The 25,816-nt window shown below is 43.6% G+C and overlaps 1 protein-coding gene and 1 non-coding gene across 19 annotated transcripts in view; both read left to right on the top strand.

Moving 5' to 3' along the window:
* Mia2 (MIA SH3 domain ER export factor 2) overlaps nt 1-25,816 on the top strand; it is a 102,825-nt gene that overhangs the window by 31,209 nt on the left and 45,800 nt on the right. For 4 of the 18 annotated variants that reach the window (XM_076941841.1, XM_034513918.2, XM_076941844.1 and 1 more), the window contains exons 7-13: nt 8,965-9,096; nt 11,115-11,136; nt 11,231-11,319; nt 17,928-17,999; nt 19,566-19,592; nt 20,091-20,201; nt 21,166-21,237. In XM_076941841.1, the coding sequence (XP_076797956.1) occupies nt 8,965-9,096; nt 11,115-11,136; nt 11,231-11,319; nt 17,928-17,999; nt 19,566-19,592; nt 20,091-20,201; nt 21,166-21,237 (525 nt within the window). Of the gene's footprint in view, nt 1-800; nt 961-2,084; nt 2,213-2,520; nt 2,680-8,964; nt 9,097-11,114; nt 11,137-11,230; nt 11,320-17,927; nt 18,000-19,565; nt 19,593-20,090; nt 20,202-21,165; nt 21,238-25,816 lie in introns of those variants that run through there. The other 14 variants (XM_034513930.2, XM_034513924.2, XM_076941842.1 and 11 more) reach the window with 11 other exon arrangements.
* LOC117717429 (small nucleolar RNA SNORA26) lies at nt 7,202-7,323 on the top strand. Its single transcript, XR_004607916.1, has one exon. It is a non-coding gene; the product is annotated as a small nucleolar RNA SNORA26 (small nucleolar RNA).

Here is a 25,816-nt window from a genome sequence, read left to right as displayed (position 1 = left end):
TAATTAGTATTTCCGGTAGATTTTGTGTAGACGGACCTTTCTTGTATCACTTGAGAAATAGAAGTACACACAACTTCTTAGCAACTTTATCTTATAGACACAGAATCTCTTGAAGTCCTAACATCTATCTGCTCCTCCCCCGATGCTTCTTTAGTAAGAAGCAAGGAAACTAACTGCCCAGCTCCTGTTGAACAGGTAGCTCGTGATTCAATATATTCTGAGAACAACTCTTACGTCACAGATTCAGAGAATAGCAATGTGGTACAACTTGCTGATTTCCTTCCCAGAGAGGAGCGCTTCTGTGTGTAACATTAGTGCTTACCTAAGCGGGGCAGCAAGTCCTTACAGCTTTGACATAGGGCCTTCATGAGGGAAACCAGTTTCTAGGCAGTGGACTGGGTTTTCTGGTTAGCAACTGTCTAGAGTGCCTGGACGTTTTCTCATAGTTGTTATGAACACTAATTACATTTACTGTCCATTTCCTTGAAAGCATGTCCTTTATAACATAGTAAAATCTCATGTTTATTTATGGAAAACAGTCTTTGAATATTGTTCCCTTGGTAGAAATTATGAACTCTATATGAATGGACTAGAATAAAATATTCAGTGTTTCAGCAGTTTCAATCTTAGAATTTTCTTTCCAATTGTGGATTTTAATGTGTGAGATGTATAATATTTAAGAAAACACATATATGCAGGCATGTGTGCCTGCATACATCTAACAAGTTATGAGGTCCATGAAATTGGATTACAGGTTGGTAGTCACAGCCCCACTTATAGTTACCCCTTCCGTCACAGTGTCAAAACAGGATCACACTGTGTGGAAACAGAGGTGCAGAAGGTATTAAAATCTGGACTCTTTCTCAAGGATATGAAGTATTCAGGAGAGGTTTAGTTACATGTTCGGGTAGTTTAACATGAATTTCCTAAGAAATGGAGTTGGAAGGTCTGGGTGACGAGGTAAGTGTCTACACAACTGTAATGTGTTTAAAAGTTAGATTTGGGAATTTGCAGTGATTGTTAAGTTTACTATTTTTTTTCTATGGAGAAATCTTTGCTATGGGTATGCTTGGGTTTTTTTCTTCTTTTGAAAACTTCACTTGTCTCATTTATGCTTTTAGCATTTGGGATGATAAGTATTGCAGATTCTTGGAAAGGGGCACAGATTAACATAAGGAAGACAGGCTGAGCTAAGCAAGTTTTTTCTTTTCTGTTTACAAATCCTAAAAGCCCAATAAGATTGTAGAGCCTGTTAAATATGCTAAGTTCGCACTGTGACATTTTTATTTGAGTAATGTAGTATCCTAAATGAACCTTAAACACCTCTGAAATTTCTAAAACATTTAAGCACGCTTCTTTTCTGCCTTTAGTATCCATATAAGCTGATTTCAACACAGTCCAACATGTACAAAAGTTGGGCTCTACCTTAAAACGGGAGTATTGTGCAACTTCTGCTGTTTCCTGATCGCAGCACTTTCTGAAACTCCCTAGGGTGATGTGGCAAAGAAGAGTTTGAGTATCGACAAAGTAGGCCTCAGTTTGGTCTTAGAAGTCACTGGCTGCAACCAGGGCTGTTTCTGATTTTGTGTGTGATTGCTCGTGGCATGAAAAGGACGTGTTTACTATCAGGGAAATTTACAAAGGTTTACGATTTTTATCAAGTTCTCGCGGGAGGCTGCTCCTTTTTGAGTTTCTTCTCTGGAGACTTGCATTAGCTTGGATAAGAACGACCGTGTAGGTAAAGAAGGCATACCCTAGAGACAGTTTATCTTATAAACCTTACGTTTCAAAATCGTCTCTCCCAGTACTTCGTGCAATGGCTCTAAAAATAGGGCCCTAAATTTAGAGGGCAAGCTGCTACATTTAGTTCTTTTCTGAGAACTCCCCGTGTCGGGCACGAGTCCACAGGGGCTCGATTTGGCACTCCCATCCCTAGGGATACTGCAGTTTCAGACTGGGGCGCCTGGCCAGCGCCCACCGGGTGGACACCGGTGAGCGAGCGAACCCGAACGCTGGCCCGAGGACCGACGTGTGCTTGCCCAGGAGAGGTTACACTCTGACCGGACCACACAGTTGACCCGAACGCCTTCGTGTCCAGAGTCCGAAGTGCGGACTCGCATAGCAGGACGCGCCGGCTCGGGCTCCGCGGACCATTTTTCTGGCTACAGTTATGGCGGAGGCCCGCGAGTCTGAGACGGAGGGGTCCTCCAGGGTACGGCAGTGTGGGGCTCAGGCTCTAGAGGAGCAGGCGTGGGCGCGCGGGGAGCTAGGGTGAGGGAGGCGGGACTTTTTCACCCCGAGGCTGCGCCCTAGGTCTCGGGGTGAAAGGGTGCAGCCGCACGCCCCGGCCCCTCGTGCTCCGAGATTGAAGACCCGGGAGCGGCGCGCGGGCCCTTTAAGCTCGAGCGAGGACGTGGCCGCGGAGCTCGTGCAGTAGAAGGGGCGTCTCCGCCGCGCCGGCGAGACCAAGGCCGGGGGTGCGACGTGGGCTCCCCCCGCAGGGCCGCGGTGGTGCGCGCCGGCCGCCAGTGCGTTCGCCTTCCCAGCGCTGCGCGGACCGCGCCGGGCCTGCTGCAGGCCGGCCGGCCGGCTGCAAGGCCTCCGCCTGTGGGCGCGGAGATGGCGGGGCCCTGGGCGGCGGCTGGTTGCGCGCGGCGGGTTCTGGAGCAGCTGCGCTGGGTGAGTCCGGGACTCCGGAGCCGCGGGCCCGGTGGGGCGGAGCGGCTGCGGCAGGGAAGCCGGAGCTCAAGCGCTCCCGCCCGGCCTGTACTCGGCCGCTGCTCGCCGCGGGGGGAAAAGGGCCCGGGGATTGAGAAGGCGGTGTGAACGTCCCAAAGGAGAGCCGGTTTTGTTCCCGACCCCAGAGTCAATTACCCGAATGTCATTTATTTTGAACGGGAGTCAGTTACACGTGGTTCTTCTGACACCGGAAACTAGAGTTTCTTGGTGATGAAAGTTCTGGTCTTAAGCGGACGCCTAAACTGGGGCCGGAACTGAGATTTTAATTCTGCATTATTTTTCCCCAGTAAAGAATGCCCTTCTGAAATGCTTTAACCATAGTGTCCTTCCTCTTTTTTGCATCGCTAATGTAAAAGGTGTTCTTGTAAACTCTAGACATAGTGAACGCTCAGGATCCAAAGTATATTTTTTTCTGTTTCATTTTGTAATCAGGTGGCAGAGGTTTTTCTCCGTGTTTGTAGGTGTGTTGTTGTTGTTGATGATGATGATATGTTTTGGGACGCGCCCCCCCCCCCGTGTTTGAAAACTGCATTGTATTTTTTTTTAAAAAAAGAACATTTAAATATTGCGGCTTTTCTGATTAAGCAGTTCGGATTACCTTCTTGTTCTGTGAATTTAAAGTAGTGTCGCCATGCCCGTGTTTCATTTATTTATCCAAGTGTAGTGTAGTGAACGCACCCACCCGTGAATGAGAAAGTTCTGTGGAGGTTCTAAATGAACTAAGGATTTTGTCACTGGCATACTGTTGTCTTTTAAGAGAAAAGAGGACACACAATTAGTTCATAGTAGAAACCGATTACTCATAGAAGCACACATACAAAGTAAGGGCACGGAGAGATTACATATTTTTGGGAAGTTGGGAAAGTCTTAAACGGGCTGAGCAAATGAGTAAACCGGTGTGTACAGGACCTCTGCTGCCAGAGTATAAAGTGAGCCAAGGATGTGACGTGAAATGGTGCCTGCTGTAGACAGGTGGGTCTCAAGGACTGCTATGGGGTGCCGGAGAGCCCTTGAAGGCTTTTTGGTGTTTGGCTACTGTAGATTTTCCTGGTGTATGTAGCCCAGATGTCAGGGGGAAAAAAAACCCCTCAAAACACAAAGGAGAAATGACCTCGATAAGGATACAGAATTTTGGTCCTAAATGGGGAACGAGAAAGAGCTAAAATGGGTATAGCATTCTTGATTAGATGTGGCGAGGGGTGGGTTGTGGGGAGAATCTAGAATACGCCTAAATTTCTGCCTGTGTCAGTTATTGAGATGGAGTTTATGGGAAGAGAATCATTGTAAATGAGAGATAATTTCAAATCATACCCATCGCCCTTCATTGAAATTAACAGTTAGTGCCCGGGGAGGTGGCTCAGTGGTTAAAGGGCTTGCTGTGCAAGCATTACCTGGATTTGGAGCACACATCCCCAGCAAATGCTAGGCGTGCGGGGAGCTTGAACTCTAGCCCTGGGCAGAGGTGTGTGCAGGGGAATCCCAGGGCCTCACTGGTCACCAGCTTAGCACAGAATGGGTGAGCTCTAGGTTCAGTGATTAAGACTGGGAAAGACATCTCCATGTTTACCTCTGGCTTTTTTGTGCATGGACACGCAGTGTACACATAAAATACATACACAGGGAACGGTTACCGATATTTGGCTTTGATAAGTTGGTAATGAGGGACATGAGAGGGAATGAGGCTGTCGGATTTTGCACAATTTCTTTTGTGCCTCAGTGGGCTAAGTTGATATGTTTGTTCCTGGTTTTAGGGAACCATTCTCTTACTTTTAATATGGTGTTAGCTGTGGATTTTCTATCGACATTACTTGTCAGATGACTGAGTCATCTTCTTGGCCCAGTAACTTTTAAAAAAAGTTTTTTTTTTTTCTTTCATGAGAACAAGACTTTATTGAAACATTAGGTTAAAGTTTGGGGGCTGGGGAGATGAGATGGCTCTGTGGTTCTCAGTGGTTAAGAGTGCTGGTTGCCCTTCCAGAGGACCTTGGTTCAGTTCATAGCACACACATGGCAGTCCAGTCCCAGGGAACCTTCATCTGGATTCCAAAAAACACGGATACACATACTACACATACATGCAGTGTATGTGTATGTGTAGACCCTCGATAGGCATGAGGAAACTTAGCTGGCCGTGTCGGCTCTACAGGATTCCACAACCAGAGAAACAAGAGCATCTTAGCTATCAGTTGTTAAATTGAAGGCTAATCCTTTTTACCCAGAGTTAACTGCACAGCACAGGCAGCCATGGTGCTGGGAGTATTTCACTGGGGACTAGGCACACATGAGCCTTTAAGGTTAATGCACATGGCAAGCCCCCTGCTGGCACACCTGTAATCTCAGCTTCTGGGAGATGGAGAGAGCCACACCCTTGGTCTGCTAATAGCCACTTTGGGCTGACAGCCGGTTAAAAACCAAACCAGCCTGCAGCTGGAATTCATTATCTCCTCCCCCAATGGTTAGAGAAACTTGAAGGTCCAGGGAGTGGTACCCACAGGAGTAAAGGTTTTGCACTTACAAATCTCCCCTTTATGCACCGCATTGGCTGCATACTAGTAAGTTTTGTTGTGTTACTTTTTTTCAACTTAATCTGAAGGTATTTCATCTTTATTTTACGTGTATGAGTGGTTCGCTCCTGCATATATGGCTGTGCACCAATATGTTTGCAGTGCCTGGAGATGCCAGGTGTCAGATTCCATGGGACTTGAGTTTTGGACCATGTGAGTGCTGGGAATTGAACTTGGGTCCTCTGGAAGAACAATCAGAAATCTTAACTGCTGAACCATCTCTGCAGCTCCTGGAAATATATTCTAATTTCCCTGGTTGGACTGCAGCACAAGCCTGGTGGCCTCATCCCCAAACCCACAATAAACATTAGATACAGCACAGGCATCTCTAATCCTTGATGATCCCCACTGGTTTATGGGAGGAAGACAGGAGCCTCTTCAGAAGCTTATGGGCTAGCCTGGCTTATGTGACAGTGGACCATAGGAAAGCCAGTCAAACAAAGTGGAAGGTGTGAACCAAAAACCTGAGATTGTCCTCTGACTTTATCATAGGGGCTTGTGGCACTAATGTACCTAAACTCAAAATAATGTCCCTCATGACGTACGTTTTCATTGATCTGTGGTGATTTAGTAGTATATTATTGATTTCCACATTTGTAAAATTTTCAGATTTCTTTAAAACAATTTAAAAATGATTTATTTTATGTGTGTTGAGTATTTTACTTGCGTGCATGTCTGTGCACCATGTATCGTGTGTGCGTCTGGTCTGGTGGAGGACAGAAGAGGGGTCAGATCTTGGAACTGGAGTTGTGGATAGTGGTGAGCCACACCATATGGATGCTAGGAACCAAAATTTGTTTCGTCTACAGGAACAACAAATACACGCTTTTAACTGCTGAGCCATCTCACTAGCCCCGACTCCTGTTTTTGATCGCTAATTTCAATTTATTGTAGTCAGATTACACACTTCTCAAGATTTGAATGTTATTTTTTTTATTATTTTAAATTATGTGTATGTGTGTACGTGTCTCTGTGTTTATGTGCATGAGAGTTCAGGTGTCTGAGAAGGCCAGAAGAGGAAGGATGTCAGATCTCCTAGAGCTGGAGTTACAGGCCGGCAGTTGTGAACTGCCTGACATGGATTGTGGGAACGTTGTGAACTCTGGCCCTCTGCAATAGCAGTAACTGGACTTAACTGCTCACTCATCTCTCAGGGCTGGGCTGTGTGATTTTATACTTTAAAAAGTATATTGAGCTTTATATTAGCTTGATGTATGGATTTGTTCTTAAGACCCTAGTGTGCACAGTTGAGAATGCCTTTGCTGCTATTGTTGTGTATTTAAGGTCTGGTAGGTTTGTAGTATTGTTCCCAGTCATCTCTCTTCCAGCTGACTGATTGAAAGTGAGATCTGGAAATCTCTAACGACTATTGATGAGTATCTGTTTTTTCCTTTACTTCATTTTGTGGTTTTTTTTTTTTTTTTTTTTTTTTTTTTTGTAAAATATAACCTCTATCTTAAGACTGAGCTAGCTTTTGTCATCACATGATGCCATTCTTTGTTCTTAGTAACAGTTTTTGTCTTAAAGTATTCTTCTTTATCTGGTATCACAGTTGTCACTGCACTTGCTTATGACCAGTTAGAATCTGGGGTCACTGAGGGAGGAAGAGTTTTGAGCTGACCCAGGAGGAGGTGAAATATAATCAGCTGCAAGCCTTCGGCTGCATGGTGTGGAGTGTTTCAGGAGCAGCAATGTGAAGCTGTCTTGCTTATACAGTTAGAGCCTTTGTGGGGAGGGATGGTGGCAATAGTTGCCTTTTCTTGAGTGTCTGTCCTTGTGATCCAGCAGGCAGAAGCTCCTTACCATTGCTTGGGGGTATGAGCCCACATTTCTGTGCATTGGTGTCTGAAGTGAAGAAGAGAGACAGGAGTAGGATAAGAGGCGTTTCACCCTTTGCTCTGCCCTTTTAAGGTTAATGCTGTACTTTAAGAGGCTAACACAGAAGGGTAAAGGAACTCTCCATAAAACCCAGAGAAGAGGCTCCACACTTCTTCTTTGGATCCTGTCTGGAGTCACAGCTGAAAAAAGAATAAAGATACAGGGATTAAGAAAAAAGACATACTATCACATGCTTCTGTAATATTATGTTAATAAACTAGATAGCAACTTGGAAGGAGGCTGTGTAGACACAATAGCTAAAAATAGATTTTAAAAAGAATAACTATTAGAGGGTTTGTTTGTGTGTTTGTCAGGCCCCCAAGGGGAAGGTTTCTGTGGAGGGTCTAGCCAGCCTGTGTGATGCCTGAAAAGAATCAAGCCTGATCATTCTTTGGTTCTTTTTCAAAGAGCCGAAGTGGTGTGTCGTGGAAGAGCCTCTCAGAAGGAATGTAAGGAGGCCTGGCTTATATTGTCGTGGGCTTTGAGGAGAGGTGGTGGGAACAGTTGCTTTCTATTGAATATCTGTCCTTGTGAGCAAACTGAATTATTTTAACCCAAGGTAAGGAGAAATAGAGGGAAGGATTCAAGTCTCAAATTCAAAGCTCTATCAGTTGTTTTATGACTACTCCCCTGCTCCCACTCAGCAAACTGCAGACCTGTGTGTCTCTCCTGTAGGGAAATTTTTGTCAAACCCAGTGTATTGCAGGATATTTGATCACACTGTGAAATCTGAGATTTTTTTTTTTTCCCGTTTCTAGTTTTAGTTCTGTTCAGCCTTAGCACACACCTTTAATCTCTCTGGCTGGAAAATAGACATGCCCTTAGTGTACATCTTTAGTTCCAAACACTGAAGGTAAAGTTAGTTTGTAAAAGGAAACAACCATGTTTGAAAAATGATGTCAAATTGAGTGGCAGACAAAGTGAAGAACCAGAGAAAGATTTGATATGCCCAACTCTCACAAGAAGGGAGGAAAGAGAAGCTGTTTAAGAGAAAGAGGAGCAAAGGGAAAAAAGGTGATGAAGGCATTTTACCAGGACAGTTGTACAGAGACAGGTTGTAGAGAGAGAACAAACTAAATACCTGTGAGGATAGAACAAGCCAGAGAATGAAGGAGCCAGAAGATAAGAATGTATTGCTAAAGTTAGTTTGAGGCCAAAAAACAGAGCAATTCAGTCAGAGACAGAGAGAGAAGTCAGATTGAATCAGTCAGCTTGTCGAGGAGTTTGAGCCAGAGCAGCTGAGTTGAACCAGAAATCCAGAAATCAGAAAGAATTAGGAAGGGGTGAGCTTATTCAGCAGCAGGTCTCAGAGGCTGAAAACATTCTAGGCCTAGATAAGTTTGCTAGAAGCTTTCAGGACTAGGCCTAGGTTAGCTGACCGAGGCAATGAGACTCAGAGATGACAGCTACATCAGACAAATGAGAGCTACTTTGACCCCATTTTATATAGATAGGAGTTTGTAGTCAAGAACCTCCCCTACCCCAGGTCACTGGCTGATAATCTTTTCTTGGCACTCTCCATATCCTTGTACCTTCCTGAGTTAAGCTCTGAGCAGTTCCTTCCTAATTCCTCAATGGTTTGAAAACCATTGTTTGACCACACTGTTGCTCTTCACCCAGTGAGAGCAGTTTTAAGATGCCAGAAGGAAGTGGTCAGAGGCAGAAATGCTTCCTGTTATCTGTCAGCCTGTTTCATATTGATAGAGTTGACCTCCGCCTCCTGTACCTGCCTTTGTGACAGCGCTGCTCACAGGCTTACCTTCTACCTTCCTTTGTCTTGAAGGTTGTGGCAGCATTGCCTGAAGATATGAGAGCAAACTTTAACCCCAATGGTTTTTCATTGGAATTGGCAGTGTGTGTGCTTACCATTGGACTACTTGCCACTGTCTTGTTTCTGTGGAGAGGCTTCCGATCAGTAAGTAACCACTGCATGCTAAGACAGTGTTCAGTCTGGGGTTTCTCAAGGTTTTTTTAAGGTTTATTTTATGTGTATGAGTGTTTTGCCTGTATATATGTATCACATGTGTGCCCTGTACACACAGAGGTGACAAGAGGGCATTAGATCCTCTGGAGCTACAGTTACAGGAAGTCGTGACTACTATGGGTATTGGGAATTGATCCCTGGTCCTCTATGAGAGTAACAAGTCCTCTTAAGCACTGAGCTGTCTCTCCAGCCCTCATTTTGCCTTTAGATTAAACAGCGAATTGGAGAAACTTAATTGTTATTTCAGGGAAATAAGTTAGGCCACAGTGTTCTGGGTAATATGTGGTTATTAGAAACTGAATATAGATTCAGAGAAGTGTTTTTATATGTGAGGATTCTTAAAGGGTTTTCTTTGTAGGGATAGTACACACTAGTACCAAAACCCCACCACCTCCTCCTCTTCCTCTTCTCTTCCTCTCCCTCCTCTTCTTCCTCCTCCTTCTCTTTCTCCTGCTCCCCCCTCGCTCCCCTGCTCCCCCCCCCCCCGCTCCCCCCTCGCTCCCCTGTTCCCCCTCGCTCCCCTGCTTCCCCCCCCCCCCCCCGCTCCCCCCTCGCTCCCCTGTTCCCCCTCGCTCCCCTGCTTCCCCCCCCCCGCTCCCCCCTCGCTCCCCTGCTCCCCCTCGCTCCCCTGCTTCCCCCCCCCCCCCCGCTCCCCCTCGCTCCCCTGTTCCCCCTTGCTCCCCTGCTTCCCCCCCCCCCCCCCCGCTCCCCCTCGCTCCCCTGTTCCCCCGTGCTCCCCTGCTTCCCCCCCCTCGCTCCCCTGCTCCCCCTCGCTCCCCTGCTCCCCCCTCGCTCCCCTGCTCCCCCTCGCTCCCCTGCTCCCCCCCTCGCTCCCCTGGTCCCCCTCGCTCCCCTGCTCCCCCCTCGCTCCCCTGCTCCTCCCCCCCCCCCCCCCCTCCCCCTTGCTCCCCTGCTCCCCCTCGCTCCCCTCCTCCCCTTCTCTCCCTGCTCCCCCCCTCGCTCCCCTGCTCCCCCCTCGCTCCCCTGCTCCCCCTCGCTCCCCTGCTCCCCCTCGCTCCCCTGCTCCCCCTCGCTCCCCTGCTCCCCCTTGCTCCCCTCCACTCCTCTTTTGGTCTGTGTTTGCTTTTAGCAGTATAAAAAGCCAGCAGATGTATCTACTTCCCAATTTAGAATTAAAAAATGGCCACTCATTCAGTTAATAATCAGATGGTTAATTCCCATCCCCCTGGCTTGTGGGTGCACACCAGTCCCTGCATCGCTTATTCCCATAGTTACATTTTTTTTTTTTAAATGAGAGAGTCCTATCATATTCTTTCTTTCTGAGACTTCTTTTTAGAAGTTGGCCCTGTGCTTCTGACACCATTCTGATTTTTCATGGTTTTCTGGTGCTCTCCAGGAGTCTCTCTGCCCCGCGTTGCCTTTCCTATATTTCCTGTTTACACACATCCCAGGATGTCTTGTCCTTTTGATTTTCTCTCCCACTTTTCTATCTCTGTCTTTTCTAGGTGATATAAATCTTCCTTTTGTTTGTTTCTCTTGATCCTTTTGCTCCAGCCCCAGGGCTGTCACAAGTGGGTTTATCCTTCCTTCACTGAGAGCTGAAGCTTAAGAAAAAGGCGAATGGGTTTTTTAGAGTCGGTTCATGTCTAGAGCCCTTCTTAGACTGTTTTATCTTGGCTATTAACAGTAAGAGTCTTAATAATAGGGTCCTTGAAATACTTCGTGTTAGGGCGAAATATGTGTGGGAAACATGGGTCTGAGTGAAGTAGCAGGTGTGAGTGCAGGTGTCTTTAGAGTGAGGCCGCTTCAGAGCCTTTCATATGATAACAGCAGTGGGAGACCTGACCCACTAGCAGTGCTTTCATCAGAAGAGAGTGCTGCTGGGTAATTCACTGTGGGGAGGCCATAGTAAGCTGGCAGTAGAAGTGAAATAGATTTACTTGAAGGTATATTTGTTTTAATATACTTTTGTTAAAAATTTGTTTCAGATTCGAAGCCGATTTTATGTGGGTAAGTTGTTATTTTTCTATTTGAGAGCTCATCATTATATATAATTTAAAAACATAATAGTTTAACCACAATAATTTCCTTTTCTTTTTCTCAGGGAGAGAAAAAAGACTTGCTCTTGAGCTTTCTGCACTAATTGAAGAAAAATGTAAACTACTTGAAAAAGTCAGCTTTGTTCAAAAGGAGGTAAGGCATGTCTGAGAACAGTGTTGGTGGCAGACCCTGGGGCTTAGTGGTTCTCCGTGTTACTTACTGCCTCTGAGCAAGGGATCAGAGCTGAGGTCTGTGGCGCCTCACCTGCGTCTCTCAGCCATCTCCTCCCTGACTGACAGAGCGCAGCACCTGGGTTTGCTTACTGCTCATATTCTTTTTATGAAGTTGCCCTTTTAAGTCTCTTTCACCCTTAAAAAATTATATTATTATTATTGTATGTGTCTACTTGTGCCTGTGCATGCGCGCATGTGTGGTTGGTCAGGGGATACGTAGAAGATACTTCTCTCCTTTTCCTGATTGGGTTTCAGGTTGTCAGTTTTGGTAGCAAGCTCCTTAACTACTGAGCCATCTTGCTGGCCCATTTCTGCCCTTTTAAAGACACTTACAATCCTCTTTATGTCATATAGAAGCAGGGTTTTTGTTTCGTTTTTAACATTTTATATTGGGGTTGGGGATTTAGCTCAGTGGTAGAGCGCTTGCCTAGCAAGTGCAAGGCCCTGGGATCAGTCCTCAGCTCTGAAGGAAAAAAAAGACAAAATAACAACAACAACAAAATTAACATTTTATATCTATTATATGTAAGAGTTTTGTTAGATATATGGATTGCAAATATCTTCTGCGACTTATATTTCTATTTTGTTTGACGTCTAAGAAAACAGGTTTAGAATTAATGTAATTTTGTCTGGGTTTTGTTGCTTCTTGTTTGTTTTTTTTCTTCTTGGTTGAGGAGATTTTTGCTTATCAGGGATGTGAAGGTATCCTTACTTACTATCATGTAGGACTTTAGTTACTTTTTTCATTTGGGCTTTGTGTTAGCTTGCTAGGGCTCCTATGACCAAATGCCACAGGAATGAACTCCCTTACAGTTGTGGAAACAGGAGTCCAAGAGTGAGGTGTCCGGCAGGCTTTTTCTTATTCTGTGGCCTGTCCCTTGACCTGTAGATGGAACTGCCTGCTTGCTGTGCCTCTCTCTGTCCTGATGCTCTCCTAGGATACCAGTCATACTAGGTTAGGTTTGTCTTTTTTTTTATTTATTTACTTATTTATTTATTTATTTATTTATTTTTTGGTTTTTCAAGACAGGGTTTCTTTGTGTAGTCTTGGCTGTCCTGGAACTCACTTTGTAGACCAGGTTGGCCTCGAACTCAGAAATCCGCCTGCCTCTGCCTCCCAAGTGCTGAGATTAAAAGCATGCACCACCACCGCCTGGCTGGTTAGGTTTGTCTTAACTGCCTCATTTTAACCAGTTACCATTTAAAGGCTTTGTCTCCAAATAACAGACAACATTCTGAGGTGTTGAGACTTAAGAGACAGGCTCTCTTTGTGTAGTCCTGGCTTCCTGAACTAGCTCTGTACACTAGGCTGGCCTCAAATTCATAAGCCACCTCATTTGAGTGTTGGGATTATAAATGCGTCACCATGCCCAGTTTCAGACTGTCTTAGTTAGGGTATTACTGCTGTGAACACACACCATGACCAAAGCAACTCTTTGTTTTGTTTTTTGTTTTTTTGAGACAGGGTTTCTCTGTGTAGCCTTGGCTGCCCTGGAACTTACTCTGTAGACCAGGCTGGCCTCGAACTCAGAAATTCACTTGCCTTTGATTCCCAAGTGCTGAGACTAAAGGCATGTGTTATCATTGCCCAGCTAAACATATCTGACGTAATCTTTTTTTTCTTATATTTTATGTAGATTTATGTAATAAATACATTTATGTATGTACATTTTATGGGTGTTTTGCCTGCATGTATGTCTGTGCCATATGTACATATAGTGCCTGCAGAATCCAGAAGAAGGTATCAGAGCTCTTGGAGCTGGGGTCATAGACAGCTATGAGCTGCCATGTGGGTGCTGGGATTCTATGGTAGAGTAACCAGTGCTCTTAACCAGTGAGCCATCTCTCCAGCCTCTCCTTCATTTTTAAAAGTACATTATCTTTGAGGCTTGCGACAGTGTTTTTCCTTAGATTTATTCCCAGATATCTTCTTTTTAAAAAGTTTTTTATTTCTAATTATATGTGTGTGGTGTGTGTGTGTATACGTGTGTGTGTGTATGTGTACATGTGTGTGTACATGTGAGCACAGAGTCCAGAAGGTTCCCCTGGAGCTTGAGTTACAGGAATTTGTGAGCCACATAATGTAGTTGCTGGGAACCAAACTCAGGTCCTCTGCAAGGTAAAACATGCTTTTAACCACTGACCCACCTTTATAGCTCTCCCTACCCATTTTTGTTAAGGCAAGGTCTCATGTAGCCTAGGCTGGCCTTAAACTCTATGTAGCTGAGGGTAACCTTGGACTTATGGATCCTCCTGCCTCTACCTGCTAAGTCCTAGGATTCCTTTAGTCCCACAGCTTCGTTGGGATGCAGTTTCTGCAGCACAGTTGACTTGCCCATGTGAAGTTTCTAGGGGAGTCAGCTGAGGTGATATATGACCATAAGCCCAGCATTTTGAAAGCATTACAAATTTGATTATAGTAGGATTACCAGTGTGAGATTACCTTAGGCTTCATGGTAAAATTTCATGCCCTTTCCAAAGTAAATAGAGGAATGACTTTTGTTATATTCACACATTTGGATATCCATGATAGCAGTCAGCTTTTGGACATATTTATTACCCCAAAGAAACTCTAATTTTCGTTATTATTCTCCATCCAGCTTTCTCACTCTATACATAGTTCTAGTTACTTATATGCTTTCTGTCTCTATAGGATGTTTTGTAAGACATTTTCTTTTCTTTTTTTCTAAGACAGAGTTTCTCTGTGTAGCCTTGTCTGTCTTGGAACTCACTTTGTAGACCAGGCTGGCCTCGTACTCAACAGATGTCCTAGCAAGCTAATACAAAGCCCAAATGAAAAAAGTAAATGAAGGACAGCCAGGGCTGTCCTTTACAAAGACACAAAGAAATCCTGTCTCAAAAAAAAAAAAAAAGTGAAAGGGGGAGAGATAGATAGATAGATAGATAGATAGATGGATTGATGGATTGATAGATGGATAGATAGATAGATAGGTAGGTAGATAGATAGATAGATAGATGGATAGATAGATATTGGGGGCATGGGGGAAGATAGCTACCTATGGTACCTCATACCAATAATCGCAGCACTCAGGAGGCTGGGGCAGAAAGAGAGCTAGCTACAAGTTCAAGGACAACCTGGGCTATAATAGGAGACTGTTTCAAAAGAGAAAGAAAGAAAGGAGACAAGCACAGTATTTGTTATCATGTATCTAGTAAAGGCTCTGTATCTAGGATGTATTAACCTGGCAGCACACACTATAATGTCTGCATTCAGAATGATAAAGCAGGATGGAGAATTCAAAGGCAGCCTGGTATACTGCTAAGGCTGTCTCATAAATATATAAATAACTAACAGGAAAACAAACTGAATAAACTTTCCTGCAGAGAAGATAAACTTTAAAGATACTCAGTGTCATTAGCCTTCAAGCAAAGGCTGCTGAAGCCTGTGACAGCGCTCAGCCAGTGTGCTAACAACAGTGCAGCACACACTTAGGACACAGAGAAACTGGAACACTCACCTACTAGTGGAAATGTAAAATGATACAACCACTGTGGAAGGTAGGCAGTTCTACCAAAACATTCTGAACATGTGCGCTTATTTTTTTTTTTTTTTTTTTTTTTTTTTGATAGTGTCTCACTGTGTATTCTGGGCTGGTTTGGAACGGAAAGAGATCTGCCTGCCTCTGCCTCTTAAGTGCTGGGCTTGAAGGAGTTCGAGGTATGAAAAGCAATAGAGAAAATATTATGTCTCAGTATTTAAGAAATGAATGAAAGGGGACTGGGAAATGGGGCAGAGGGGAACATTAGAAAAGAGGAAATGCATGTGTATCAGAGGTATGAAAGAAATAGAGAAAATATTGTGTATTTGGTTTAGAGGAAAAAAAAAAGGACAGACTGAAGAGCCTTTCCCACCAAGATGGTAGTTCCCACATATGAACCAAATACCTAAAATAAAAGTGTTCATAGTAAAAAAAAATTAAGAATTAAAAATTATGTATAAATAATTGGAAAATTAAAATTAAAGATTAATAACACAAATGAATAAAATGAAGTGGAGGTGTTATGTTCGTGGTCAGTGCTCCCTCCAGCACCCGGTACTACCCAAGTTTTCTGGGACCTGCGTAGCTCCTCGCTGCTGTGCCTGGCTGGGGTGTTGTGAATCCCTTAGCTCTACTGTCGCCACAGACTGTGCTGCTGCGGCCTCTTGGTCCCATCTGGATGCTGTCCTAAGTTCTGCAAGCGCCTTCCTGGTTCCAAGGAATCTCTTGTTCCACGGGGCGGCAGCAGGGGCTGGAGAATGAGGCTTGTTGGAGTTCCGCAGGCCCTGTGCCCATCTTTGGCACGTTTGTGTCTGTAGTTTGCTGAGCTGGCCTCTTCTGCTGGTAGATTCAGCCCCCCAAGCTGGCGCTTCCCGTGGGCTGCCCTGAGTCCGGAGAGTGGTGGGTCTTGGAAGGCTCTCACTCCAATTCCCTGTTCCTTTTGGTCTGTTGTGGTCCACTGTCCTCACTGAGTCCAGCCTTGGATTTGGACGTGTGCTTGCACTCTTTAATGGGCACGCCCTGGCAGGATTCGGTGCTGCTGTCCGGTGACTGGATGTGCTGACGCGAGAGAGTCTAGGTAGTCTTATTTCTCCTTTCTGTGGCTCTTACTTACTCCTCTGTGTTATATCCTGACTTTCTTGTACTCTGATTCCTGGCCTCCCAAATACCACTTCTAAGCTACCACTGTGAATCAAGGCTGTTGGTATCTTTTTGAGCTGGTTCTTTATTTGTCATGGACTGTCTGCTGCTTTATTGAATTCATTTGTTGGACTTGTAGTTTTGGGGGCAGTCTTAGAGGTTTCTCTACATTTAACATGCTATATTAGTTAGGCTTTTCTAGAGCAAAAGAATTAATAAAATGAATCTATATACATTGAAAGGGGCTCTTCTTAGGAGTGCTTTACAGGCTGCGGTTCTGCTAGTCCAACAATAGCTGTCTCCCAGCAGAAAATCGTAGAATCTGATAGCTGCTCAGTCCTCTGAGTCAGACGACTGAGTCAACCATATACCTTAGAATCCCGAAGAGGTAAGGTCTAATACTAGCAAGGAAAGCCTCAGCAGCAGGCAGGTGAGCTAGCCAGGGACAGTGAGGGCAAGCAGGCCAAAAGCAAAAGTTTCCCTTTTCTATGCCCTTTCATGTGAGCTGCCACCAGAAGGTGTGGTCTAGGTTTAGGATGGTCTTCCCATCTCAGATGATCCAGTCAAATCGAGGGGTACCTAGCTGTTTGGGTTTTAGCTGATTACAGATGTAGTCAGGTTGATGACCAAGATAGCTATCTCACATGCTATCTGAAAATAGAGGTAATGTCTTTTTTGATCTGGTTACGGTGGAGTCTCCTTTAACTGCTCTCAGTAGGGCTTCCAGCACTATGTTACTCAGCTGTTGGGGGAGGCGATGCCCTTGCCCTGCTCTCAGCTCCTCTCCATTGGTTGTATTGGCTGGACTTTCATAAATGACCTTTATCGTGATGAGGGACTGACTTCTTATACATAAATCTGTGCAAGTCTTGATCAAAAAAGGATGCTGAATTTTGTTCAGAGCTCTCTTGATCTGTGTACTTGAGTTATTGTTTGCTGCTGTGGTCTGGTGAAGTGATGGATCACATTGACTGTGCTAGCGGAAAGCCCACATGATCGGGCATATAATCTTTTTGAGAGCAGGATTAAGTTCTACTTATTGGCAGAGTACCTAGGATTTTGCAGTAGTTACCAGACTACTTGTGTCTTCATCCTGCTTAGTTACCAAAATGATACTTTTTGAAATATTCAGACAAGCACAGGATGCTGGCCTATATAGGTGCATCAGACTTAGCAGGTCCTGAAGTATGTGCATTCTTTCTTTGTGGTTTCTAATTCTCCTAAAATTCTTACCTAGTTCTCTGCCTGTGTGAGTGAGTCTCTTTTATAAGGAGAAAGAAGTGTGAACCACTGGCCTTGCCTTTCTGTAGGTCTGTCTTCTCTCGTAAATCTTTACTGTTTAAATAGTTCTCTGAGGCTTCAGCCAGATTCTGTCTTTTGCTGTGTTATCTAGCTGTTGTTTAGCAGGAAGCTGGATTGGAAGCAACATTGTCTTCACTTTAATCTTGTGATGTTTTACATTTAATTATTCTTAGTTTTCATCCCTTGATTATTCTGTCTTTTAACAATTTTATCTTCCTTACTTGTCTTATTTGTCATATGATATAAATGATGGCCAGTTACTGCACACTGCTCTACTGAAAAGGCTGGAGAAGCTGCTAAGTTGTTCAGGGGATGACAGACAGCTCACATCTCTGGATGCTCTTCAGTCTGTTCTTGATGTTAGAGTTTGTATTCCAGCAGACTTGGGTCAACTTTGCTTGTCACAGGTGTAAAGTTTTTCATGTTTCCCAACCTGGTGGTTGTGACTAGTTAGGGGTTCTGGCTTTGCTTGTCACAGTGGTTAGACTGCAAAACTAAGCTTAGAGCTTGCTTCACAGATACCTGCTGAGATGCAGTTTGGAATAGAGTTTATAGTTTTACTTACATGTTGCCTTGTTTCATTCAGTATGAAGGCTTAGAGTCATCTTTAAAGGAGGCCAGCTTTGAGGAGGAGTCAACAGAAGCACAAAGTTTGGAGGTAAAAAACAAAATATGATTTAAAAGCTAGGGAAAAGATTCTTATTAAATAGCAAACTTTAAAAATATGTTATCTTCTGAAATGGTGTATTAGGATCTTAAAGCTTACAGAAAAATTAGAGGAAATAGAACATGTGTAAGTAGCATAAAATATTTAAAATGAAGACACTTTGAACTCTTATTGCTAACTTGTTTTGAGGGATATATAATCAGTTTATCATAATCTATAGGTTTATAGGAAGAAATCCTTTATTCTGTATTCCTAAGAATGCACTGAAGAGACCATTCCTTTTTTGACATTGTTTGCTCCAGGAAGGAGACATAGGACTCTTTCATAAATTTAAGCAAAGCAGGAGACAATAAATTATATAAGTTGTGGCCATATTACCTATCTGTCATCCCATGATAGTAGGTGTTAACTAGGATTAGACCAGAGGTTTACATCATGAATAGTGCATGCTAGTAAATGTTTAATCCCTGCCTACAGACCATTTTCTGAGTTTTGTGTTATAAACTCCATCATGGCCAGTTTTCAGTCACTCACATGATGTCACTGACATGAGAGTTTTCAGTCACTCACATGAAAGTTTAGCAGAGATACATAGTTAACTCGATGATAGTTTTCAGCCTAGCAGACAGATTAGGATGTGATGGAGTGAGTTCCAGATGGAAGTGTTGTAAGAAGGTGAGTCGTGAGCCTGCGTGGTAGAAGCAGCCTGCCCCTCATGATGAGACAATAGAAAACAGACCTCGTCTCGTACCTTTGGTTTATGTGTTCATTCCAGTGTGGCGAGTCCGTCATGTCTGTCCTCAGTAGAGAGTCTGTGTCTTGTGATTTAGAATGTACTTGTAGAATCCATACAAAATTAAAAACTCCAAATAAATTCCTTAAGGTTTTTTTTTTTTTGTTACCTGTGAATATTCTCAAGAACATTTTTAGCTGCTATGTGTTCTTTGGTGAACCTCTGTTATAATCGCTATCCCAGTGGGAATGTATTAGTTTCCAGAATGAAAGGAGTGTAGGCAGGTGTGAGGGATGCCTGCCACCTTGGCACTTGGGAGGTTGATGCTGGAGGATTGCCAAGTCTATATTAAACGAAAACAACACCAAAAACCAGTCAAAAGCCAAAACGCATAAAGGGTTTTAAAAGCTGTTTTGCATGCATGGTAACAGAAAAATTGTTACTGGGTGACGAAGACAGACATTGTTCACGCTTGGTGTCACAGGTAATGTAAATAGCAGTTTGGTATGATGACAACAGATTTATAATTATGAGTCAGATGAGTTGAGATTTGGCCAAACTGAGTATCTTAGAAAATACTCTGTTAATTTTTCTAGTTGAAAACATTTGTAGGAATAGTAATTGTAGTTGGACACAAACTGTAATGTAATACAAGTTTTACAAAGCTTGACAGTTGGCTTTGCAGGTAAAAATCAAATCAATAGAATAATTTTGATTGAAATCACTAGTCCTATGATGGAATAGTCAAATTTGGGGCGATTGTAGGTAAATAGTCTTTTAAACGACTGTAACACATCTTGGTTTTGTTCTTCCTTTTTAACAAGTTTGTTGAAGGATCACAAATATCAGAGGTATGTTAACTACCATATTTAAAATTCAATTAGACCAATCTAATAATTAATCATTTTAAATTAAAAAGATTACAGAAAATATGTTATTCAATGGAAAATATGGTGATGCAGTCTTGATTTTTAAATTAATTATTTTTATATTAAATTGAACTTGCCGTTTCCCCCGTAACGTGCTTTTAAACATGCCTTAGAACTAGGTTGACAAGCTGTGCTGAGTGGATTTTCCACCTTTTTTTTTTTTTTAAATAAAAGTTTTATTGGAATGCAACTGTATTGATTCCTTTAGGGGCTGCCTGCGTTTCTTGTAACAGTTAGCTGATGGGAGCCTGAAATGCTTTCGCTCTTATAGAGGCTGCTGGCAACTGTTAGACCTGCTCCTATCTTAATGTCAGAGAGCAGATGTGTACGGTGTCATACACCTGTTTGATTATACTCACTGAGTTTTACTCTAACTAAACATTCCTATGTCTGGCTGTTAGAGTTGGCTTTCTGTTTTAGGCAACCTATGAAAATCTGGAAAGATCCAAATCTAAACTTGAAGACGAAATACTACTCCTGGAGAAAGATCTCGAAGAAGAGAGAGCTAGACATTGTGAACAAGATGAGTTGGTAAGTCTTGTACATGTCAACAGAATTATGAAAAGAAGGTTATTGAACTTTGCACATTTACAGGATATTGATTAAAATATTACATGCATGCCAGCCATAGTGACAAGCCTGTAATCCCAGCGCTCGAGAGGAAGAGGCAGGAGGTCCAAGCCGGCCTAAAGTGCATAAGGAGAGGAGACACTATCTTCAAACATGTAAATGAACAAATATCAATAAATCAAACTCTCAAACCAACCAAAAAAAAAAATAATAAGTGTAACCAAAGCAAAGGAAATCAAAATAAAACCCCTCAGGCACATAAACAATAGAATCTAGAAGGCGGCAGAGGGCGGCGTCTCCAGCTGTGACCATTCATGTCAGCTCTAACTCTTTACGTGCGGCCATGGATCTTTGTGCATACTCCTTTTGTTTACTGTTTTTATGTGTTGAGATAGGGTGTTAGAATATAGCCCAGTCTGTGTAGCTCAGGCTGGCCTCCAGCTCTCGGTCCTCCTGCCTCTACCTCCTGCCTGCTAGGATTACAAGTGCGTACACCCCACACGTGGCTCTCTTGACCATTTGTAGAGAAATTTTCCATGTTTGTTGTGAAAGTAACATTAAACTATGTTACTTGAGTAATCATATACCTAGTGAAGTATTTTTTTTTAAAGTTAGAAATGTGTTAAAAACATAACTTTCTAATTTAAATTTTAATGTAAGGAAAATCTTGATTTGTGTGAGATGATTTAAATATGACATTAGTATGCTCACCCTGAACCTGAAAAGTGCTATGGTACATTGAAATTGAGAAACGTACTGTTACATGTGTAACTGCTTCTGAGCAGACGGTAAGCAAGCTACAACACAGCCTCATCTGAGCTCTCACTCTTACTGATGTTAATTTAACAATATACCTAACACATACATGTTGTGTTGAAGCTAACGGGACTTATTGAAGACTTACAGACTGACACTTTCTTTCCAGATGGCCGATATTTCTAAAAGGATACAGTCCCTAGAAGATGAATCAAAATCTCTCAAATCACAAGTAGCTGAAGTAAGTTGAATTACTATAATTGGTCTGTTACATTTGAAAAACATTTACATTTTCATGATATTTTTATTTTTAGGTATACTAGTCAGAGTTTTCTAGAGGAACATAATAGATCGTCTATCTGTTCATTCATCCATCCGTGTCTCTAGAGGGAATTTATTAGAGTGGCTTACAGGCTGTGGTCCAGCTAGTCCAACAATGGCTGTCTACTAATGAAATGTCCAAGAATCCAGTAGTTGTTCGTTCTGTGAGGATGGATATCTAACCTGGTCTTCAGTATACTTCAGAATCCTAAAGAACTAGGCTCTAATGCCAGTGAAGGAATGGACTTGCCAGCGAGAGTGTGAGAGCAAGCAGACAAAGAAAGAGCAAAAGCGTTCTTCTTCCATGTCTTTTATATAGGCTGCCACCAGAAGACTTGGCCTTTTTTTAAAAAAAATTAATTAATTAATTAATTAATTAATTTTTAGCACAATGGATGCTATTTTATAAAAAAAAAAGTTTTTTATTTAAAATCAAACAAGAATTTCTAGGTTCATATAAATGTACTCAAAGTTCCAAGATCTCCACTTCTTTTCTATCAACAATAACAATCTGAACAAACTCAAATCAATAATAGTTTTCTTACCCAGCCAAGAAATGAAGTCACACGTTAAATTCCACCCTCACCCCTGTAGACAGAGACAGAACCAATCACCATAGCCCAGGAAGAAGCTGAAGGTGACAGCTGCTGCTACAGCTGTTGGACACCATTGCTGCAGTGGCTGAACGTGGACAGGAGCCAGTGACAGGCCTGATACCTACTTGAATCATGATTCTGGGATTCTGCCAGACAGAAGCTGCAAGCACTTTAATGTTGGCTATCAGGGCAGGTTCCCCACTACCTCTGGCTTTGGGGAGTAATGGAGCCTCCCCTCCTTAGCTACATGCTCAGATGAAGGACTGGGTGACAGCTCCTAGATGCCATGGAGGGAAACATGTTTCTCTCCTACACAGGTCAGGGAAGAGCTCATCTGTGGCAGAAGGAGCAAGTCTCCAGCCATAGACAGCCATTTGCTGAGAAGCCGGGGAGTAACTAAGTAGAATCCTCAGACCTGGGCTCCACACTACCTCCACCCCTGCCGTTGCAGTCAGGCAGAGCACCAGTGCAATCCCTAGGCCAGCAGGATTTCAGTAGATAGAGCTATGTGGTACCCTGGATTAACCCTAGAATCAGGATGGTCAGAGATGAGGGCACCAGAGGAGAACACATCCTCTGGTCTTGGAGTGATGGCAGCAGATAGGAAAGAAAATCTACTTAGGAAGGCAGGTGCCATCACAAAGAGCTCAGCTTGACCTGGTCCATGTTGCCCAGCCCAGAACACGAGGCTCGTGCTCAACAGGCACGAAGAAGCCAATAGGCAGGAAGGGAAAGAAACTCCTGAAAGGCAGCACAGACCTGAGGGACATCCTCTGTCTGTATAAGAGCTCTGTAGAGCTGCCATACAGAACTATGTAGTCATCTCAAATCGCTAAGAATCCCCCCGCAAGTTACATCCCTCCCTGCTCTTCAATGCCACACATTGGCAATCGGGCAACCAGCCTCTCTCTAGATGGGCTTCTTTACATAGTGCTGAGGCTGTCTACCGTCAGAACCTGCATGTTCTTCCTGGCTTGAGAACCCATTTATTTTTTTACCGCTGAGTAATATCCCATTACTTAGATGGACCATAGCCTTTCCAAGGCCGGTCAGCTTAGCTGGAAGTGGTGGCTGTAGTTCAGGCTTCAGGGAACCTGTGGTGAGCAGCTTTATGGTGTGACTCCTCCAAGGGTGACAACAGAATGAGGCCCAGTGTGCTTGGTTCCTTTAAATAGAGGAAGGCCAAGCAGAAAGTTGGGAAAGGCCAGGCTTAAAAGATGTCAAGGCATCAACAGTGGAGTCACATTACACATTAAAATTATCCAATTATCTAAGTAAATTCAGGCATGCATTTATCTGCTGGAGAGCCAGTTCTTGAGCACCTGCAGGTGTGCTCCAATTATTTCACTGCCGAGGCACTCAAAACTCTTGCCATGGCATGGTGGACAGTATATGGTAATGTTTCTCAATGTCATTCCATGCTGTGTTCTGAGTTGTAGTTAATCTTCGTTGCTAAGTAGTGTTGAACACTGGTGTTTGGCCACCCAACAGTTAATTAAGTGGCTTGTTGCAAATGTTGATTTTTCAAGCCATTCACTCGAGTTTGCATGAGGCTCAGAACCACTGAGTCACCCCTCCCCCCGACATGTACAGCCCACCATAGCCATGCTCGCGGGCTGAGAGTTCAGAACGGACTCAGTATAGTTTTTTCTTGCCAGAGGAGGAGCTGTCAAGTGAGTAGAGGTTAAATATCACTGAACCTCTGTCAACTCCTGTTTGCAAACAGCCCTGTGCCTTGTGATTTTGTTCACTCGTCTATAATTTTGCAGTCAGTGCCATATGGTCACCTCGTGGTTTTCTGTTCTCTCAGTAGGGAATTGTCCAGCACAGCATCCTCCAGGAACCGTGCCAGGTATCCTGGAGAGCAAACAATAGTTTTTTTCTACTAGAGTACAGATCTTTGAGTCTCAACCTGGGGTCCCAGCCACTTTACAATGTGGCAGTTTGGGTCTAGATAAACCATGGGGTGTCTCATTATCCTAGTCTTTTGCAAGCTGTGGTGCAACTGGGCTATACAGCTGGAAACCAAGACAGATCCTGTGGGTTACAGTGAATCCCAAGCCCTTGGTCACCACAGGACACTGTGAATTATCTGTCAGGAGTTCTTAGTTGCCTTTGTAACTGGGAACAGTAATAGTTCCCGTCTCGGAGGAGTGTTATAAAAGCCACACTCCACATGCAGAGGCCACGCTAGGGTCCCGCCTGTCTCACACACTAAGTGTCTGTTAATCATCCATCATCATGAGTTACCTGACTGGCTCCAGAGTGTGCTTTTGGCAGAACTTCTATGGTCTCCTAGCAGGTGTCACATGGAACCTGAAGTCACCATTCATTAATGTAACAAGTTTTCTTTTCTTTAATAGTATCTCACAGTTGCCTGAGTTTAAAGTAGTGAGATGCTTTGGCTAAGTAATAAAAAATTGTCTAAATAAATCATGGCATTTTCAATTTGGATATTTCTTTTCTTAGTAAGGTCTCTTGGATCTCAGGCTGGCCTCCAACTTAATACACTGCCAAAGATGGCTTTGAACCTGTGATTCCCCTGTCTCCACCTCCTAAATCATTGGTTCTTAATCTGTGGGTCACGACTCCTTTGGAGGTTACAAATCATATATCCTGCATATCACATACTACATTTTGTTTCATAACTATCAAAATTACAGATACAAAGTAGCAAGGAAATAATTTTATGATTGGGGGTCACCACTTGAGGAACTGTGTTAAAGGATCACAACACGAGGAAGGCTGAGAACCACTGTCCTGAATGATGGTGTAATAGGCATCTACTGTCTGTCCAGCTCTGTGTGGTACTGGAGGTCTAACCCAGGCACTGGTGCATAAAAGGCAAGCATTCTACTGAGTGAGTTATAGACTCATATACCTTATCTTTCATATAAGGCAGGGTCATCAGATGACTCCTCCAGACTCATCTTGTTCTCTTGTAAGTGTCTTATATTTTTGGAGGCTTTGCAGCCTTTTGTGTATCACCATCAAGTGGTGTTGCCACTACATACTAAAAACAGGCATAATGTCCAAAATTAGGGAAACGTGTTTACATCGTTTTACAAGTAAATTTATAAGTTATCACCATGCAGGAAGCACAGAGAGCTGTCTTGCTTTCCTTTGATTTCTGGTATAGCATCATAGGCCTGGCTCTGTAGATGTTGTCAGGAGATACTGGACTCCACTCCAGATGTTGAGCTGATGATGTTCCGAGTCTCCCTCGGTTGGACGGTGTTAGGAAGTGAGCGATGCTCATTACACTCTCCCACTGCTCGCACCCTGGGCGCGCAGCTCTCTCCTCCCGAGATCACGGGACCCTCATCTCCCTTCAGTCAGTTCAAGTTGCAGTGGTGGAGCCTTCTCTTCCCCATTCCACTGCCAGAGAACAGTCCCCACTCAGCCGGAGCTGACCTCCTCCTGGTTATTTACACACTTGGACTGCTAGAGACAGGCGCACAGCCGCTTCCATGTTCCCCTCTCTCTTGAGCTCTCTTTCCTCAGATTTGGCCCTTATTAAAGGTGGATCTTTCACCTCAAAGGATCCTGATAAAGGTGATCTAAGATCTGTATTACAGGTGGTTCTTCCCATTTCAAATGATTTAATTCGGAAAAATCTCTCACAGGTATACCCAGCCTGCTTAGGTTTTAGTTAGTTCCAGATATAGTTAAGTTTATAACCAAGAATAGCCATCATGCTGGGCTGTGGTGGTGCACACCTCTCATCACAGCACTTGAGAGGCAGAGGTGGGTGCATCTCTGTGACTTTAAGGCCAGCCTGGTCTACAGAGCAAGTTCCAGGACAACAACAAAAAATAGCCATCACATCAGGCAATAAAATACTATATTAGTATTTGAGATAAAGGGAATCTTAATATGCAGTTTTTTAAAACTTGAATTACT

This window comes from Arvicanthis niloticus, chromosome 11 (genome assembly GCF_011762505.2).
Source record: "Arvicanthis niloticus isolate mArvNil1 chromosome 11, mArvNil1.pat.X, whole genome shotgun sequence".
Classification (NCBI taxonomy): Eukaryota; Metazoa; Chordata; class Mammalia; order Rodentia; family Muridae; genus Arvicanthis; species Arvicanthis niloticus.
The sequence above is the reverse complement of the archived record's forward strand: the minus strand, read 5'-3'. Positions and strand labels throughout refer to the sequence as shown.